General features: G+C 42.2%; 1 protein-coding gene across 1 annotated transcript in view; it reads right to left on the bottom strand.

The window, feature by feature from the left end:
- The window catches only part of SELENOT (selenoprotein T), a 30,478-nt gene extending 23,470 nt beyond the window's left edge, over nucleotides 1-7,008 (bottom strand). Inside the window, exon 1 of the mRNA XM_036349455.1 lies at nucleotides 6,764-7,008. Within this exon, the coding sequence (XP_036205348.1) occupies nucleotides 6,764-6,900 (137 nt within the window). The 5' untranslated portion in view covers nucleotides 6,901-7,008. The remainder of the gene's footprint in view (nucleotides 1-6,763) is intronic.
- Nucleotides 7,009-17,540: the final 10,532 nt, after the last annotated feature.

The raw sequence follows: 17,540 nt of genomic DNA, 5'->3' as shown, positions 1-17,540 counted from the left end.
TGTACCGGTTAATAATGCAGATTTTTTTCAATAGATGGAGTTACACATATGTTGATATATATGTGATCTGATATGTATGCTATTTTGTTGTATTGACAGCAAGCTTCAAAACTTCATATGTCAAATTTTATAAAGGTGTTAACATCATAGATATTTTTACGCTTAAAAATGTCAAATTTCGTGCCAAAAAGTGAGCATTTGCAGGAAATTTTTTAAAAATATATTTTATTTATATATTTTTTACAGAGAGGAAGGGAGAGGGATAGAGAGTTAGAAACATGGATGAGAGAGAAACATCGATCAGCTGCCTCCTGCACACCCCCTACTGGGGATGTGCCCGCAACCAAGGTTATGCCCTTGACCAGAATCGAACCTGGGACCCTTGAGTCTGCAGGCCACCACTCTATCCACTGAGCCAAGCGAGTTAGGGCATGGAAGTTTTAATTCATTACTTTATTTTGAAGAAAAGTGCTGCTGAGAGTTATCGTATACTTCGGGAAGCTTATGGTGAATATGCTCCATCTCAAGACACTTGTGAACACTGGTTTAAACGCTTTAAAAGTGATGATTTCAAGGGGCAGCCCGGCTGGCGTGGCTCAATGGTTGTGTCACCTAAAAGTGATGATTTCAATGTGAAAGACAACGAACGTCCAGGTCAACCTTAAAAGTTTGAAGACAAACTATTACAAGCATTATTGGATGAAGATGCACATCAAACTCAAAAACAACTTGCAGAAAGATTAAACGTTGCTCAGCAAACAATTTCCGATCATTTACAAGCAATGGGAAAGATTTTAAAGGAAGGAAAATGGGTGCCACATCAACTGAACGAAAGACAAATGGAAAACCAAAAAGTCATCAGTAAAATGTTGCTTCAACGGCACAAAAGATAGTCTTTTTTGCAACGAATTGTGACTGGAGATGAAAAGTGGATTTATTTTGAGAATCCCAAACGCACAAAATCATGGGTTGATCCAGGTCAACCATGAACATCGACTGCAAAGCCAAATTGCTTCGGAAAGAAGACAACACACTGTGTTTGGTGGGATCAGGAATGTGTGGCATATTATGAGCTTCTAAAACCAGGTGAAACCATTAATACTGATCGCTACCGACAACAAATAATCAATTTGAATCATGCTTTGATCATAAATGACCAGAATGGGCCAGAAGACACAGCAAAGTAATTTTGCTTCATGATAACACACCATCACACACTTCAAAACCAGTTAAAGAGGCGTTAATACTTCTTGCCTGGGAAGTATTAACCTACCAGCTGTATTCACCAGAATTTGCTCCTTCAAATTACCACTTGTTTCCATCGATGGCACACACACTTTCTGAGCAGCACTTCAAAACGTATGAAGAAAATGATGGCAGCATAGGTAAACACCTGAACTTGCTGCCTCGCACAACCACATCAAAACTACAACTAAAAGACAAAATGGATATCATCCAGAACCACAGGATGGCTGGCTGAGTGGAAGTTATACAACTAGAAGGGAAGAGAAAAGTGCACTGAGACTGGGAGGAGGTGCTGAGGTGCGGAAGTACATGGAAACAGGCTGGCAACTGGGTATGCTGTTGTCTTTTTCAATAGGGAGGGAGATACAAGCTCCCAACTGCTTTGAAGTCCAGCTCCTGGCAAGACTCTGGGGACCCAGACTCACCCGGGGAGAAACTGGACTGTCTGGCATCAGGCCAGAACACGAGGGCAGCTTTCTCTCAGAGGTGCTTGCAGTGTTCATTGTTCCTACACGTTGCAGCAGGACACAGAGACCCAGGGACCTCCTCGGAGTAGGGCTGACGGGCAGCCATTGCTGTTTGCTCCGCCCTGGTGATTCCCTGAGACTCCTCCCCACCCAATTTACAACCCTACCCAAGCTGTGCACAGAGGCTTTTGCATATGAATGGCCTGGCCTTTTGCAATCTAAAACCTAATAAACTGCAGCTGGGTCAGAGAGCCCCAGAGCTTCCAAAAGAAGGCCTAAGGCTCGACAGCAGCCTACATTACTTCATAGCTGGGCCTCATCTGGGCACCTCCAAAGCCCAAACAAAGAGGAGAAATCTGCAGATCTCTCTGTAGCTCCTGCTGGGTGGCCTCAGCGTACCCAGTGGTCAGAGTGAGAGCATACCAGAGCATACCAGATTAAAACTCTTCATTTCCTTAAGAGACACACTCAGAGGGCAGACTCAGTGAGCACCAAAGCCCCACTGAAGCAAGTCCTGCCCCATAAGGGTGTTTCCAGCACAGCAGTTCTCCCATTGTAGACACAACTGGTTCTCACAGCCAATTGGCCTGGAGGTCAATTCCTCCCAGTGATACCAACTACAATCAAGGCTTAACTACAACAAGACTGTGCACACAGTCCACAAAGGGGTGCACCAACAGTGTCCATCTCAGGTAATTAGGGAGGCTGAGCCACTGGGCCCTATAGAACACCTAGCACACAAAGCCACTCTATCAACACAGGGAAGCAGCCAAAATGCAGAGACAAAGAAACCGGTCACAAATGACAGAAATGGAGGAAAGCAAACTACAGGATATAGAGAATCCAAAAATATGAAGATAGTGTAAGGAGCCTCTGGGACAACTTCAAAGCATACCAACATCCGAATTATAGGGGTGCCTGAAGATGAGAGAGAGCAGGATATTGAAAACCTATTTGAAGAAATAATGACAGAAAACTTCCCCCACCTGGTGAAAGAAAGAGACTTACAAGTCCAGGAAGCGCAGAGAACCCCAAACAAAAGGAATCCAAAGAGGACCACACCAAGGCACGTCACCATTAAAATGCCAAGAGCAAAAGACAAAGAGAGAATCTTAAAAGCAGCAAGAGAAAGAAACTCAGTTACCTACAAGGGAATACCCATACGACTGTCAGCTGATTTCTCAATAGAAACTATGCAGGCCAGAAGGGAGTGGCAAGAAATATTCAAAGTGATGAATACCAAGAACCTACAACCAAGATTACTCTATGCAACAAAGCTATCATTTAGAATTGAAGGTCAGATAAAGAGCTTCACAGGTAAGAAAAAGCTAAAGGAGTTCATCACCACCAAACCAGTATTGCATGAAATGCTGAAGGGTATTTTTTAAGAAGAGGAAGTCAAGAAGGTAAAGATAAAAATTATGAACAACAAAGTGACAACAAATACATATCTATCAACAAGTGAGTCTAAAAATCAAGTGAATAAAAAATATGACGAACAGAATAAACTGGTGAATAGAATAGAATCAGGGGCATAGAAAGGGAGTGGACTGACAATTCGAGGGGGGGAAAGGGTTTGGGGGGTGCAGGAAGAGACTGAACAAAAAATCGTACACCTATGGTCAAGGACAGTGGGGGGTAAGAGGATGGGGTGGGGGGGAACCAGGTGGAGAGGAGCTATGGGGTGAAAAAAGAGGAACAACTGTAATAATCTGAACAATAAAGATTTTTTTTAAAAAAAAGTATGAAGTGGAAAATTGGGTCTCTGAATGGTTTGCCTCTAAACAAGAAAAGTTCTATTGGGACACTATCCACAAATTACCTGAAAGATGGGGGAAATGTGTAGCTATCGATGGACATTACTTTGAATAAAGCACTTTTGATGTTTCTCTTGAAATTATCCTGTTTTCTTGGATTACAAAATCCGAATTATTAATCAGTACACCTGGTAGTGAATGAGTGCATTTTACAGTACTCAGATTTCAAATAGAATTAAAAGAATTTTCACATATTTATCCTCAGTTGTCTTAGCTTCCTCTCCTTTCCCAAACAATCTTGCAAATGAATGTCCAAAAGATTCTACCAAAACCAATATTCACCTTACTATATACAGATTAATCTCTGAGGGGAAGTAGCAAACAAGCTAAATTTACTTGTATTTGATAGGGCAATTAATAAAGTTATTTCTCACCTGCATATTTAAAAACACACACACACACACACACACACACACAGGATCATGTGGTGACTGTAGAGCTTGTCAGGGGAGAGCCAGATGTGGGGTCCAGGCTTGCTAGGGCTTCCCTGCCCCCAGCGGTGTCAGTATTACCACCTGACAAACTCCAGGACACAGTGCCCCCCCAGAGAAGAGAGGTGACAAATGTGAGGGCACTAGGCCTTTCTTCTCGCCAGGGTCTGAGAGGTTCTTTCCACAGACCATCTCCTTAATCTATTCTAGGTCCCAGGAAGGGGGGAAAGAGTGGGTTCTTGGTACTGACAACTTGATCCTGTGGTTCACCTTAGGCCAGTGACAGCGAACCTATGACAAGCGTGTCAGAGGTGACACGCGAACTCATTTTTTTTTGGTTGATTTTCCTTTGTTAAATGGCATTTAAATATATAAAATAAATATCAAAAATATAAATCTTTGTTTTACTATGGTTGCAAATATCAAAAAATTTCTATATGTGACAGGGCACCAGAGTTACGGTTTTTCAAAATGCTGACACACCAAGCTCAAAAGGTTTGCCATCACTGCCTTAGGCCATGCCGCTGCCTGACTGTTCCCTCCCAGGGACTGACTCCTAGCCTGAGTTTCCCTTGGCAGATGGGCTCTTGCATAGGGTTCTGCACTTGCTAAGGTTTCCCATCAAAGAGGCCAGGAAGGATTATCACAACACCTCCCCTACATGAAGGTATTGGCCAGGCCCCAGCCACAGGGAATTCCTTGCCCTGATCCCTTCCCACACCGAGAAATAGCTCTCAATTTTTAAATTTTTGTTTGAAATGAAGTCCTTAGTTAGCCATGAAAAACAAAAACAAACCTAAAGCACTTTTGTATTTAATATGCTCAGGGTGACTGCAAATGAAAACTCTTATTAGACTTTTGGGACAAGTTTGTTCTAACAGCAAAAAAGAAACAAAAATTAAGTGTCAAAAGTTCAAATGAAGTACTTAAGTTTTTTTTAAAGTTTAATTTGAAGGACTGAATGCTCTCTCTTTACATTTGTTTTTCAAATTTTAAATACTTTGTTATGAATATTCTTTGTGGAGGTACACTTTTTATTGTGACAAGTAGTCCAATACAAGCCACTATAAAAGCGAAGTATTTTTGTGAAAAGCACAAGTGAAACCAAGAGATACAAAAGTAAAAAAATTACATAAGGTAGAAACTGCAGTCTTTTTTAAACTACTCAAATCCAAAAGCATCACATTTAAACCTTAACAACATTACAATATTTATAGTTTGGTAATATGACTGCCAGCTTCTAATTTAAAAAAGTATTTGGGGGGGCGGCGGGGGGGGGGAGATCAGGATGGTCAAGCCATAACTCCCATTTGCAGTATTATATGAAATATGTTATGTGCTGGGCACATAGTAAACAGAGAACTTTTTTTCTCTTTTTGACTTATAAACAGAAATATATTTCTCCCAGTTCTGGAGACTGGGAAACCCAAGGTCAAGGTGCAGGCCGATTCACAGCCTGATGAGGGCCAGTTTCCTGGTTCATAGATGGCCATCGTTTTGCTGTATACTCATATGGTGCAAGTGGGCTGCTGCTGCTTTTTTTTTTTTTAATAAAAAAAATCAAGATTTTTAGTTTTCACTATAAAAATAAAGTCTCATATTCTTATTTTTTGATTGTTAAAAGTCACTGATGGGTTTTTTTAATTTTAAAGATTTGCTTAGTCTTTTAGTTAAAGACTAAGCAAAAAACTATTTTGATAAATAGAAAATCTAAACTTTTAGTACACTTATGTTAATACCTAAAGTTGGGAAAAGCTGATTTAAAAAACATTTTGGCCAACACTAATTTTGCAAAGTATCAGGACCCTGAAGATTTACTAAGCTGAACATCCTATCCTTAAAAAAGTCACCTTTTTGCGATACAGGATTCTAATTTCTGCGTTTTTACAATTTTTGTTTATTTAATCTGAGTCTTTGAAACCTCCGAACCCATTTACCTTATTATACTACATTACTGCTCTGCTTCTAATACATAACTAGGTAACAACAAAATCACTTAAAGTACAATGTCGAAAACTGCTGGGATTTTGTTTTTGTTTTTGGGGGTGGTTTTTTTTTTTTTTTTTTCTACTTCTCTGAATGCACAAGAGAAAACCTGAAAGGTACAAAGGCAACTCTTGGGAGGCGGGTGTAGGGAAAATGAGGGTGACGATCCAGTTGTCCCGGAGAGAACGGTTGTCAGAAGAGCAACTACGGGCTTTTTCACACTGGAAATTGCCAACTGAGAATCAGCCTCCCCGCCCGCTCCACGCCCTCCGGCTGCCGGGAGCCCTACTCCCTCGCTCCACACACTCCGCAGGGGAAGGCGTCTATCGCTCGCGGGTCCCGTCCAACGACCCGAATTAACCTTCACCGAGCGGGGCAATGGGCTGCCTGGCATAACCCTGGGAAAAGGCAGAGGAAGAGAACCGGGTGGAAAGCTCTAGGAGCGCCTCCGCCAACGCCACGCCGACTCATGCCCAGCTCCGCAGGCAGCAGGGGCCGCCATGGCGGGACACCGCCGACCGGTCCTCGGTACTGACAAGTGTCCCCACGTCCTCGCCTTTCAGTATCTACCCTTCTCATTCCCTACCTTCCGCATTCCCACCATTCTAGGAACAAAAAGGAAGTGAGCAGTTGTGCCTGGAGGAAAGGAGAGAGGCTTGGCCGTCCTGGGAAGGGCCCCGGAGAAGGCAGGCTAAGGAAGGCTGCTGGCGCTGTTCTTCCCACCCAGGGGAGGGTCAGCCCGCTAGGCCGCGAAGCCGGGGACTCGCGTAGCGAGAGACACCGAGCAGAGGCGCTGCGGGGCGACGCACGTACTCACCAAATCTGGAACTTGAGCAGCGGGCCAGTGGCGTACTGCATCTTTAATCTCTTGCTAGGCACGCCGCCCAGGTTGGCCGAAACGTCGCTCCGGACCAGCGCAGACGCCGCCACCAGGAGTAATAGCAAAAGCTTCATCTTCCTCGAGCCAGCCACTTCAGCCGCACTCAGACTAAGCCTGCAGCCAGCCAAGGCCCAGCGGGAGCCGGGAGCCGCGCCCACAGCGCAGGCGCGGTCCGCCAAATTCGGGGAGGGAGGCAGGAATGCGCCTGCGCGGCCCGATTCCTGCGCATGCGCCCGGACGGGGACTGACTTGTTTCACTGTCAGGCACCACCATCTTGGTTGTGTGCGTAGCCGTGGACTCTGGGTGAAAAGAGAGAAACAGGGCGGGGAATGATCAGCTGGTGGAATGTCCCAGTAGCCTATTAACTGTAGCTGCTGGCACACCTGGGTTCTACACACAGTTTCTTACTAGACAGACTTGATTCAAATGTGGGAGAGAAAAGAGAAAGCCCAGGCCCTCCTAACCGGAATGCATAACTGTTCTGGGGTGTCTTGCTGTGGAGTTTTATTTGATCTTATAATATTGCTCTCTTGAAAAATAATTTTTTAAAAAAAGAACTTTGGAAAATTTCAATTGTATACAAGAACAGAATGACCTTAATGACCTTTAACAATTAATGGTATTTTTAGTATCTTGATTGTCTATAGCTCTAACTTCTCCACCCAGAGAAGCAAATATCAAACATCATATCATTTCATCCATAGATATTTAAGCATGTACTTATGAAAGAAAGAAAAAAAGAAAGAAAGACAGGTTTTAAAAATAAAAACCTGACCACAATTACCATTATCCCACCTTAAAAAAGTTATTGTTTTTAATATCAAATATCCAGTCAATGTTCAGATATCTCCTGTTTTAGTAAATATTTACTTTTCTATTGTTCATTTATTCAAATCAGGAACAAAGTAAAATTAATCTATTGGCATTAGTTGATAAGTCTTTTGGTCCTGTCAAAACCTTGAAGTCCAAGAATACACCAGGGATTGAAAAAGTTTCCTATATTATTCATTGCAGCAAAGGGGAACACACACCTCGGGGAAGCAAGGGCAGTCTCAGTAACAGGGTGTTAGAAAGATTATAGTATCTGGGCTTTGACTGGATGATTTGGGAACAGTGTTTGGGGTGGCAATGGAAATTTTGGTCATACCTTTAAAAAAAGTCTCAGTATTAATAAGCACTGGTATTTCTGATTCATTTAGCCCAGGTATTGCAATCATGAAATACATCAGATATGAGCTGGAGAAACAGTTGAATAGGAAGTTCTCAATAAATGTATGTACATAGTTCCTCATATCCAATAGCTTAAATGTAGTACATGATCAAAATGTTTTTCCTAATTTAAGAATGCAGTGCAAGTCTGAAAATATTTCACAACAGTTAATTTGAGCTCACTTAAACATTAAGTGACTAATACAAACCTTAGATGTCTTAGGACTATAGGAACTACAAAATCATATCTTAATTAGTATCAATGGGAATTGAACTTTTGAAGTAAGAGAAACAGATTTAAGTTAATGTAGTAAAAAAATACATCATGAGAAAGTTCAGATAATTTAAGGGCAGTTTTTTTAATTATTAATACATTTTTTTTATTGGCTTTAGAGGAAGGGCAAGAGAGATAGAAACATCAATGAGAGAGAAACATCTATTGGCTGCTTCCCGAACGCCCCCCACTGGGGACTGAGCCCAAAACTTGGACAAGTGCCACGACTGGGAATTGAACCAGAAACCTCTTAGTGTATGGAAAGACACAATCCACACCAACTAGGCAAGCTTACAATAACTTTTTAATTTAAAAAAAAATCTATTGGAAATTCTTTGTAGTAATGAATTAGAGGAGAAATATATTTCAATAGAATTTGATAAAATTAACTCATTAATTATAAAATTGCTCAGCGCCTTAAAGGAAATGTTTTTAATCTGATAAAAGGTATGTAACAAAAAGTGCAAACATCATGCTTAATTTGAAACATTAGAATACCAGAATTTCCAACTGAAATTCCCTTTCAGTTGGAAACAGGTTAAGTATACCCACTCTCACTGTTCCTATTCAGCATTGTGCTGAATTGTACAATTGTGAACTATACCTAGAAATTTTACCTATATCTATAACAAGAAAAGGAAGGAAAACATGTGGGGACTGCAAAGAAAAAAAAACTGCCATTGTTTGCAAACAATATTATCATACATAGAGAAAACCAAAAAAATCTACAAACTTTGAGTACAGCAAGGTTGCTAGATACAAACTCAATTCATAAAAATCAATAGTTATCTCTCATGAATAATTAGAAAATGTAATTTTTAAAATATCCTTTAAGCCCTAACTGGTTTGGCTCAGTGGATAGAGCGTCAGCCTGCAAACTAAAGGGTCCCAGGTTCAATTCTTGTCAAGGGCACGTACCTTGGTTTTGGGCACATCCCCAGTAGGGGGTCTGATGAGGCAGCTGATCGATGTTTCTCTCTCATCGATGTTTCTGACTCTCTATCCCTCTCCCTTCCTCTCTATAAAAAATCAATAAAATATGTTAAAAAAATAAAATTAATAAAAATATCCTTTAACTGTATTTCATAGAATAAATCTAAAATGAAGCATGCAAAACCTTTACATACACATACACACACCTTTCTATTCACTCTTTAAGGCGAATTCAGTTTCTTCAGTGAAGTCTGTCCTCCCTGCACTGTCTCTGAAGCCCTCAGCATTGACCTCCCTATTTAGTCATCACATTTCATTGAAATCACTTATCACTACCTTAGCCTCTTCTGCTCTTAGCTGAGCTTGGTAAGGACAGGAACTGTCATTCATCCTTGTAGCCCAGGTGACCATAGAGTTCTTGCAATAATAACAATGATAATACAATAATCTATAATAATAAAAGCATAATATGCTAATTAGACCAGACATCCTTCTGGACAACCTTCTGGATGAAGCCGGGACTGCAAGGGAAGCCCAGATCCCAGGTGCCTGCCAGCAGCCGGAGGGAAGCCCAGTTCCCAAGTGCCAGAGGGAAGCCGGTGCTGGCAGCTGGGGGAAGGAAGGCCTACTCTTGCACGAATTTTGTGCATCGGGCCTCTAGTAATAAAATAAGAACAAATAATTTCAGCTACTATTTATCAAATTCCAACTATATACAAGGTGCTGGTAAGTCCTTTACATATATTGTTTTTATTCATTTATTAAGTAAAAGTGACACAGCAAATGTTTGAATGTAATCATGTCATGGATGGTTAACATTTTAAACAGTGAAGAAGAAAGGAGAGAACATAAGCAAGGCCATCACTGCTGTCCTGGAGGTGTGGTCCCTCTAGCAGGAGAATGGGAAATCAGATTGGGAATGTAGGTGGGACAGATTGTGGAAGGCCTTGAATGCCAGGCTAAGCAGTTGGAATTTTTTTTTTCTATAGAAAAATGGGAGCAATTGAGAAGTTGGTCACATTATCAAATGACTGTCTTAGTAATACTGAGGCATTAACTGAAGTATGGTAGCAATCATCTCGGGTAGAAACTATAGTTTAACTTTAACCCTGCTGTTTGGCTTCTGTATTTATTTGCTTTGTTTAACAATAGAAAAGTTATTTTGATTTTCTGAATTATATAAATCATCCCATTCGATTAAATACCCTATTGATTGTAATGTGAAATCCCATTTGTTGTGGTCATACTGGTCTTAGAAAGCACATTTTCCTTTACCTGTGAAGGACAGCACAATTAACATGCTTAAGTCTGACCAGGTTCCTCATTCCAGACCCTAGGGCTCTAGGTAATGTGTTTCTGTCAATTCAGTGATCCGGAGACCCAAAACTATAATTTAGATAGCATGCTGCTTCTGCTTCTATAAACTGCTTTTTTGCGAACCAGGTTCCCCATTCCAAACCCTGGGATGTAATCAATACCTTTGTGATCTTTGCCTATATAAGTCTGGTTTTGCGACCATCTTATTACTATGAGATTTGGGACAGCAAGATGCCCCCTCATAGTCCCGGATTGCAATAAATGTGACTCTTTAATTCGACTTCTTGAGGCATCCTTCTGGGATTCGCGGGGTACATTACAACATAACTATGTGCATAAAAGTTGAAGTAGAAAGCATCTACAGGTAGGGCATCATACCTAACAGGGAGACAGTTACCACAGAACAGTCATTGTAAACCAATTGGCATAGTGCAAAACCAGGGCACAAAGAATAATTATATTTGGTGTGTTATTGATGAAAGACTTTTTAAAGATGACTATAAAATAAGAAAATATGCTAAGTGGGGCCAATGAAATGTGCAAAAGTAGCAAATGGAGAATCTTATTAAGCCTAGGAGGTTTCTACTGCTCGGGCTCAGACATATGGGGTGTGGCTGGCAGTCAGACGTGTATATCTGGGGGGGGAGGGGTGAATGAATGCTTCTGGGAAATAATGCATCTTAATAGAAAAAGGGACCAAACATCAAGAACCTAGGCAGCAAGAAAGCACAGGTCTCTGGTGGAAAGATGATTCCAATCCCAGCACAGTCACGTATGTGACTGGCATTTAGAGTCCATCCCCATCCCAGCCTAACTAAACTCAAAAAAGTGACAGGTCTAAAAGTCTAAAAATGTGGCACAACACTGGAACCCTAAAAGCACAATTTTCAACAACTTTCCCCCAACAAAAGAATATAATACAAATGGAAGAGAGACATTCTCCATCTTATTCAGAGACACAAACTCTGGCACAATGAAGGCTCTAGCACAGTGATGGCGAACCTATGACACGGAAGGTGACATGCGAACTCATTGTTTTGGTTGATTTTTCTTTGTTAAATGGCATTTAAATATATAAAATAAATATCAAAAGTACAAGTCTTTGTTTTACTCTGGTTGCAAATATCAAAAAATTTCTATATGTGACACGGCACCAGAGTTAAGTTAGGGTTTTTCAAAATGCTGACACGCCAGGCTCAAAAGGTTCGCCATCACTGCTCTAGCATTTCAGGGTTGTGATACACAAATTGTGTCAAGATAGTGAAAGAGACCCCAGTGCTCAGTGGAGCAGTCCCCAGTGCCAGCAGCGGGTGGGGTGTCCAGCAGAGCAGAGGTAACATTCATCTGAAGACCTATGGTACATGTGGGGTGAAAGGATTCAGAGAAGGCCTCCCCGGTGTGAATTATTCACTATGTCATGTGAATTATTTTGAGCTAAAGGCAGTTCAGACCCTGCAGGCTCAAACAAAACTCTTACTTCTTGCCAGGACCGGCTTGGCTCAGTGGATAGAGCGTCGGCCTGCGGACTGAAAGGTCCCAGGTTCGATTCTGGTCGAGGGCATGTACCTTGGTTGCGGGCACATCTCCAGTGGGAGGTGTGCAGGAGGCAGCTGATCGATGTTTCTCTCTCATCGATGTTTCTGACTCTCTATTCCTCTCCCTTCCTCTCTGTAAAAAATCAATAAAAATATATTTAAAAAAAAACACAACTCTTACTTCTCCCTTAAAGAATTTAAATATTGGGCCTTGCCCATCACAAGAGTTATTAGCAGAGATAACTTTTTTTATGACCTACCTATAGACCAGGGAAAGCTTCTAATTATTGAACATCTGCTCTTCTTATCATCCTGTGAATAACTTCCCTCCCCTCTGAAGCCCCAATGTCATGTCTCCCACTTTTTCCATTTCTGCTTCTGAACCTCTTATGTATGTGGGGCCTCTGACTCTCTCAGGGTTCCCACACATACATATTTAATCAGATTTGGTTGTTTTCTCTTGTTAATCAAATCTGTCTCATGTAGATTTAATTATTAGCTCAGGGGAAAGAACCTAGAAGGGTAGAGGAAAGTTTCTTCCTGCCCCTGAGGGGGCACTGGTAACAGAATGAATTGATTTACTGAATATAAGTCAGACATCCCCAAGAGTCTACCAGACATACTTGGAAGCAGGATGGGGAGCATTAAATAAATTGTATGTGGGACCAATGAGTAAGTGAAAATGAGGTTGCATTGGTAATGTTACTCTATTTAATCTCAGAGGCAGGTAACTTGGTCCAAATCAGGTTACAGAAAAGTAGCCTATGTCCATAAAACCATCAGCAAAATTGTCCTGAAGGAGTTTTCCAGGAGAAACAGTACAATTAATATAAGAAAGGGTCAGAAGATAGATGATAAATGTAAAAAAAGGAAGAGACACAGGTAAGAGACTTTTCTGGAAGAAATATTGGCTAATTTGGTGGTGGTTGTGGACGGGTGATCCAAAAAGTGAATGTTATGTGCTTAATGTTTGTTCCCCTTCCTCCGCCCCCTCCCCTTCCCAGAAACAATTATATATTGAAGCTGTCAATGTAAGAAATGTTCAAACTAGTAGAGAATTTTTGTGAGTTTATTTTAGCTAAACTCAGGACATGCTAGGGAGCAAAATCTCAAATGCTCTGGAGAATAAGTTTTGCAGTTTGTTTTAAGCACATCTTTGGGTGCTGGTGCCATTTTGGGGCTCAGCCCATCTGGTATCCAGATGACCTAATAAATTTATAATCCCTTACCCCTTTGGCCTGTGTATTCCTCCTTCGGCGACCCTAACAAGGTCATTTCTATCCTTTGAACTATCACGATCCAAGTTTTGCCATCAGTCTCATTTGCCATTTAGTATAACATACACACACCATTAGGAGAATATTAACAGTTCTTTTATACATGTTCAGTAATTATAAATAGTTGAACTATATATAAAAACCCAAAGGACAAGTGTAACTATGGCTATGACTAATAATGAGGGAGAAATTAGGGGGCAACGTGGTGGGGTGGGCCTGGCAATCTGAATTTGTACCTAGTTAACCAGTATCCTAATGCACGTTATTGTTAGCCTATAATTAAGTCACTGCCCCTTCCTTAGGCAATAATCTGTTTTCCTAAATATTCCCAGTTTACAAGGGCCACAAACCAAGAATTTTTAACAGCTTAGCCAGAGGGGAGGTCACTGGCCCTTTAGCTGTAATCTTACTTCCCCATTCTAATTTATGTAGGGTTGCAAAAGCCTGCCACAAAAGCCTGGAAGTTAGGAAACAAAGAATTTTAGAAATATATATAAGCAGTAATCTCATTGTATAAGGTGTTCAGACTTTGGATCTTAGAATCCCCTGAGCCAGCACAACCACTTCAAAATACAACTAAAAGATGGAATGGACATCATCCAGAACCACAGGAAGGCTGGCTGAGTGGAAATTCTACAACTAGAAGGGAAGAGAAAAGCATACCGAGACTCAGAGGAGGTGCAGTGTGGAAGTAAAATACAGAGGTACAGAGGCACATGCGGAGAGGGCTGGTGGCTGAGGACAGAGTTGTCTTTTTCAAACAGGAGGGAGTCTCAAGCTCTGAGCTCCAGTTCCAGGCAAGTCTCTGGGGACCCAGACTCATATGGGAGGAACTGGACTGTCTGGCATCGGTCGGAACTCGAGGGCAGCTTTCTCTCAGGGGTGCTTGCAGTGATTGCCAGGACACTGAGAAGCAGGGCCTCTGAGGGCAGGACTGAGAGCAGCCATAACTGCTCCATCCACCCTGTTGATCCCCTGGGACCCCGCCCTGCCCAATCCGTGCACATAGGCTTTTGCATATGAAAAGCCTGGCCCTTTGCAAACTGATAATTACCTAACAAACTGAAGCTTGCCCAAGGCCCCAGGGCAACTTGCATTGCTTCACAGCTGGCTCCTCCTGGATAGCCTCAGGCAGAGGCTAGATTGGCATCTCCTTAGAGATCCAGGAGCCAGTGTGCCCAGTGGTCAGAATGGGACCATCCAGAATGCAGCTCCTCGGATCCATAAAGGACACACTCAGGGGACAGACTCAGTGAGCACCAAAGCCCCATTGAAGCAAGTCTTGTCCCGGAGGGGTGTCTCCAGCACAGAAGTTCTCCCACTGCAGACACAGCTGATTCTCACAGCCAATTGGCCTGGAGGTCAATCCCTCCCAGTGTTACCTACAACAATCAAGGCTTAACTACAACAAGACTGTGAACAAAGCCCACAAAGGGGTGCACCAAGAGTGTCTGCCTCACGTAATTGGGGAGGCTGAGCCACTGGGCCCTTATAGGACACCTAGCACAGAAAGCCACTCTATCGACACAGCGAAGCATAAAAAAAATGCAGAGACAAAGAAACAGGACACAAATGACAGAAATGGAGGAAAGCAAACTACTGTATATAGAGTTCAAAACCATACTTCTAAGGTTTTTCAAGAATTTTCTAGAAACCGCTGATAAACTTAATGAGACCCTCAAGAAATCTAGTGAGACCCTCGAGGTTATGAAAAAGTACCAACTAGAAATTAAGCATACGCTGACTGAAATAAAGAATATTATGCAGACTCCCAACAGCAGACTAGAGGATCGCAAGAAGCAAGTCAAAGATTTGAAATACAAAGAAGCAGAAAACACCCAACCGGAAAAGCAAAATGAAAAAAGAATCCAAAAATACGAAGATAGTGTAAGGAGCCTCTGGGACAGCCTCAAGCGTACCAACATCCGAATTATAGGGGTGCCAGAAGAAGAGAGAGGGCAAGATATTGAAAACCTATTTGAAGAAATAATGACAGAAAACTTCCCCCACCTGGTGAAAGAAAGAGACTTACAGGTCCAGGAAGCACAGAGAACCCCAAACAAAAGGAATCCAAAGAGGACCACACCAAGACACGTCACCATTAAAATGCCAAGAGCAAAAGGCAAAGAGAGAATCCTAAAAGCAGCAAGAGAAAGACAGCCAGTTACCTACAAGGGAGTACCCATACGACTGTCAGCTGATTTCTCAACAGAAACTTTGCAGGCCAGAAGGGAATGGCAAGAAATATTCAAAGTGATGAATACCAAGGACCTACAACCAAGATTACTTTATCCAGCAAAGCTATCATTCAGAATTGAAGGTCAGATAAAGAGCTTCACAGATAAGGAAAAGCTAAAGGAGTTCATCACCACCACACCAGTATTATATGAAATACTGAAAGGTATCCTTTAAGAAGAGGAAGAAGAAGAAAAAGGTAAAGATACAAACTATGAACAACAATTACACATCTATCAACAAGTAAAGCTAAAAATCAAGTGAATAAATAATCTGATGAACAGAATAAACTGGTGATTATAATAGAATCAGGGGCATAGAAAGGGAGTGGACTGACTATTCTTGGGGGGGAAAGGGGTGTGGGGGTTGCGGGAAGAGACTGAACAAAAATCGTGCACCTATGGATGAGGACAGTGGGGGGGGGGGTGAGGGCGGAGGTGGGGGGAGAATGGGTGGAAGGGAGCTATGGGGGGAAAAAGAGGAACAACTGTAATAATCTGAACAATAAAGATTTAATTAAAAAAATAGATATGGGAAATCAGAAATGGAGTAATAGGTGAAACTCTCACAAATTCAACTGAGGGATGGGATACAGTTCACTATAGATCTTTGCTCCCTTTTCCAGGATACCATCTCTGTACCCCAAAGACGCCCTTCGGTAAATAGGGGAGGGCGGGCAGGTGTCAGGGAATGGGGTTGTGGCGCTCTAACACAAGAAAAAGGCTTACAGAATATAGGCAGCTATATTTGCCAGGGAAGTGGAAACGTTAGCTATCAGTGCCTACGCTCAGGAGAGTTTTTTCTGCCTCCTTTGGGGCTTCGAAACCCTCTCCACTATAAGTAACTACCATAGAGATGGTGACTTCTATCTCAAGTTTTGGAGGACCTCCAAGCCTACCTCCTGTACCATAGGAAATTGCAACCCTGTAGAATTTAAAATAAAAAACTTCCAGGATTCTTCTTGGAAAACTGGGAGAACATGGGGAATAAGATTGTATGTAACAGGCTGGGACCCATGTACTCTATTCACCATCCAAGGATGGGCCCGGGTCCTACCTGAACTAGCTTTACCCATATCAGTCTGACCTGCCCCAACAAGACCTCCCGTTGTAGATCACCTCCCTCTCACACCAACTAGCTATATTCCCCACACTAAACCACTTCCTCAACCTACCTCCCCCTCCATCTCTCCTAACCATGTTAGCAACTATGCACCAGTTCATTAACGCTTCCCAACCCAACTTAGGGGCTGACTGCTGGTTATGTCTTAACTCCAAACCACCTTACAATATGGGAATAGGAGTTATTGAGCCCCTAATCCGCTCCAAAGATAGCGAGGGCTATGACTTGGGATGACCAAGACTAACCCTAGCCCTAGGGCCTAGGGGACTCTCAAGGGAAGGTTACTTGCCTCATATCCTCCATATACAACCTTCAGGCCTCCCCATATCCTGACCTCTGAAATACCACCATTCTAATAAGTTCTGATGACACTGAAACCTTTTACCATGCCCAAAATCAGACCTGGTTTGCCTGTACAGATGGCCTCACCCAGTGTACCTCCTCCTCCAGGTTCCGGAACCAATCTGTACCCATCCTCTGTATTCTTGTATATGTTCTCCCCCATATATATATTGATGATGAAGAAAGAACTCATCTTTACCCACCTCCAGCTCCAATTTTCATCCCCATTCTCATAGGATTGGGAATAGCGGGGTCAACAGCAATAGGGACCACAGCCTTAATCCAAGGGTATTTCAGTATAGGAGAATTAACCAGTCAAGTAAACCAGGATCTAGGGCACCTCGAGGACTCCATCTCCCAACTAGACAGACAAGTTGACTCCCTTGCAGAGATGGTTTTACAAAACCGGAGAGAATTAGACCTCCTTCTCCTACAGCAAGGAAGACTTTGTGCTGCATTAGGAGAAGCC

Source organism: Myotis myotis, unplaced genomic scaffold (assembly GCF_014108235.1).
Source record: "Myotis myotis isolate mMyoMyo1 unplaced genomic scaffold, mMyoMyo1.p scaffold_m19_p_2, whole genome shotgun sequence".
Classification (NCBI taxonomy): Eukaryota; Metazoa; Chordata; class Mammalia; order Chiroptera; family Vespertilionidae; genus Myotis; species Myotis myotis.
Note: the sequence above shows the minus strand (reverse complement) of the source record. Positions and strands in the feature narration are given on the sequence as shown.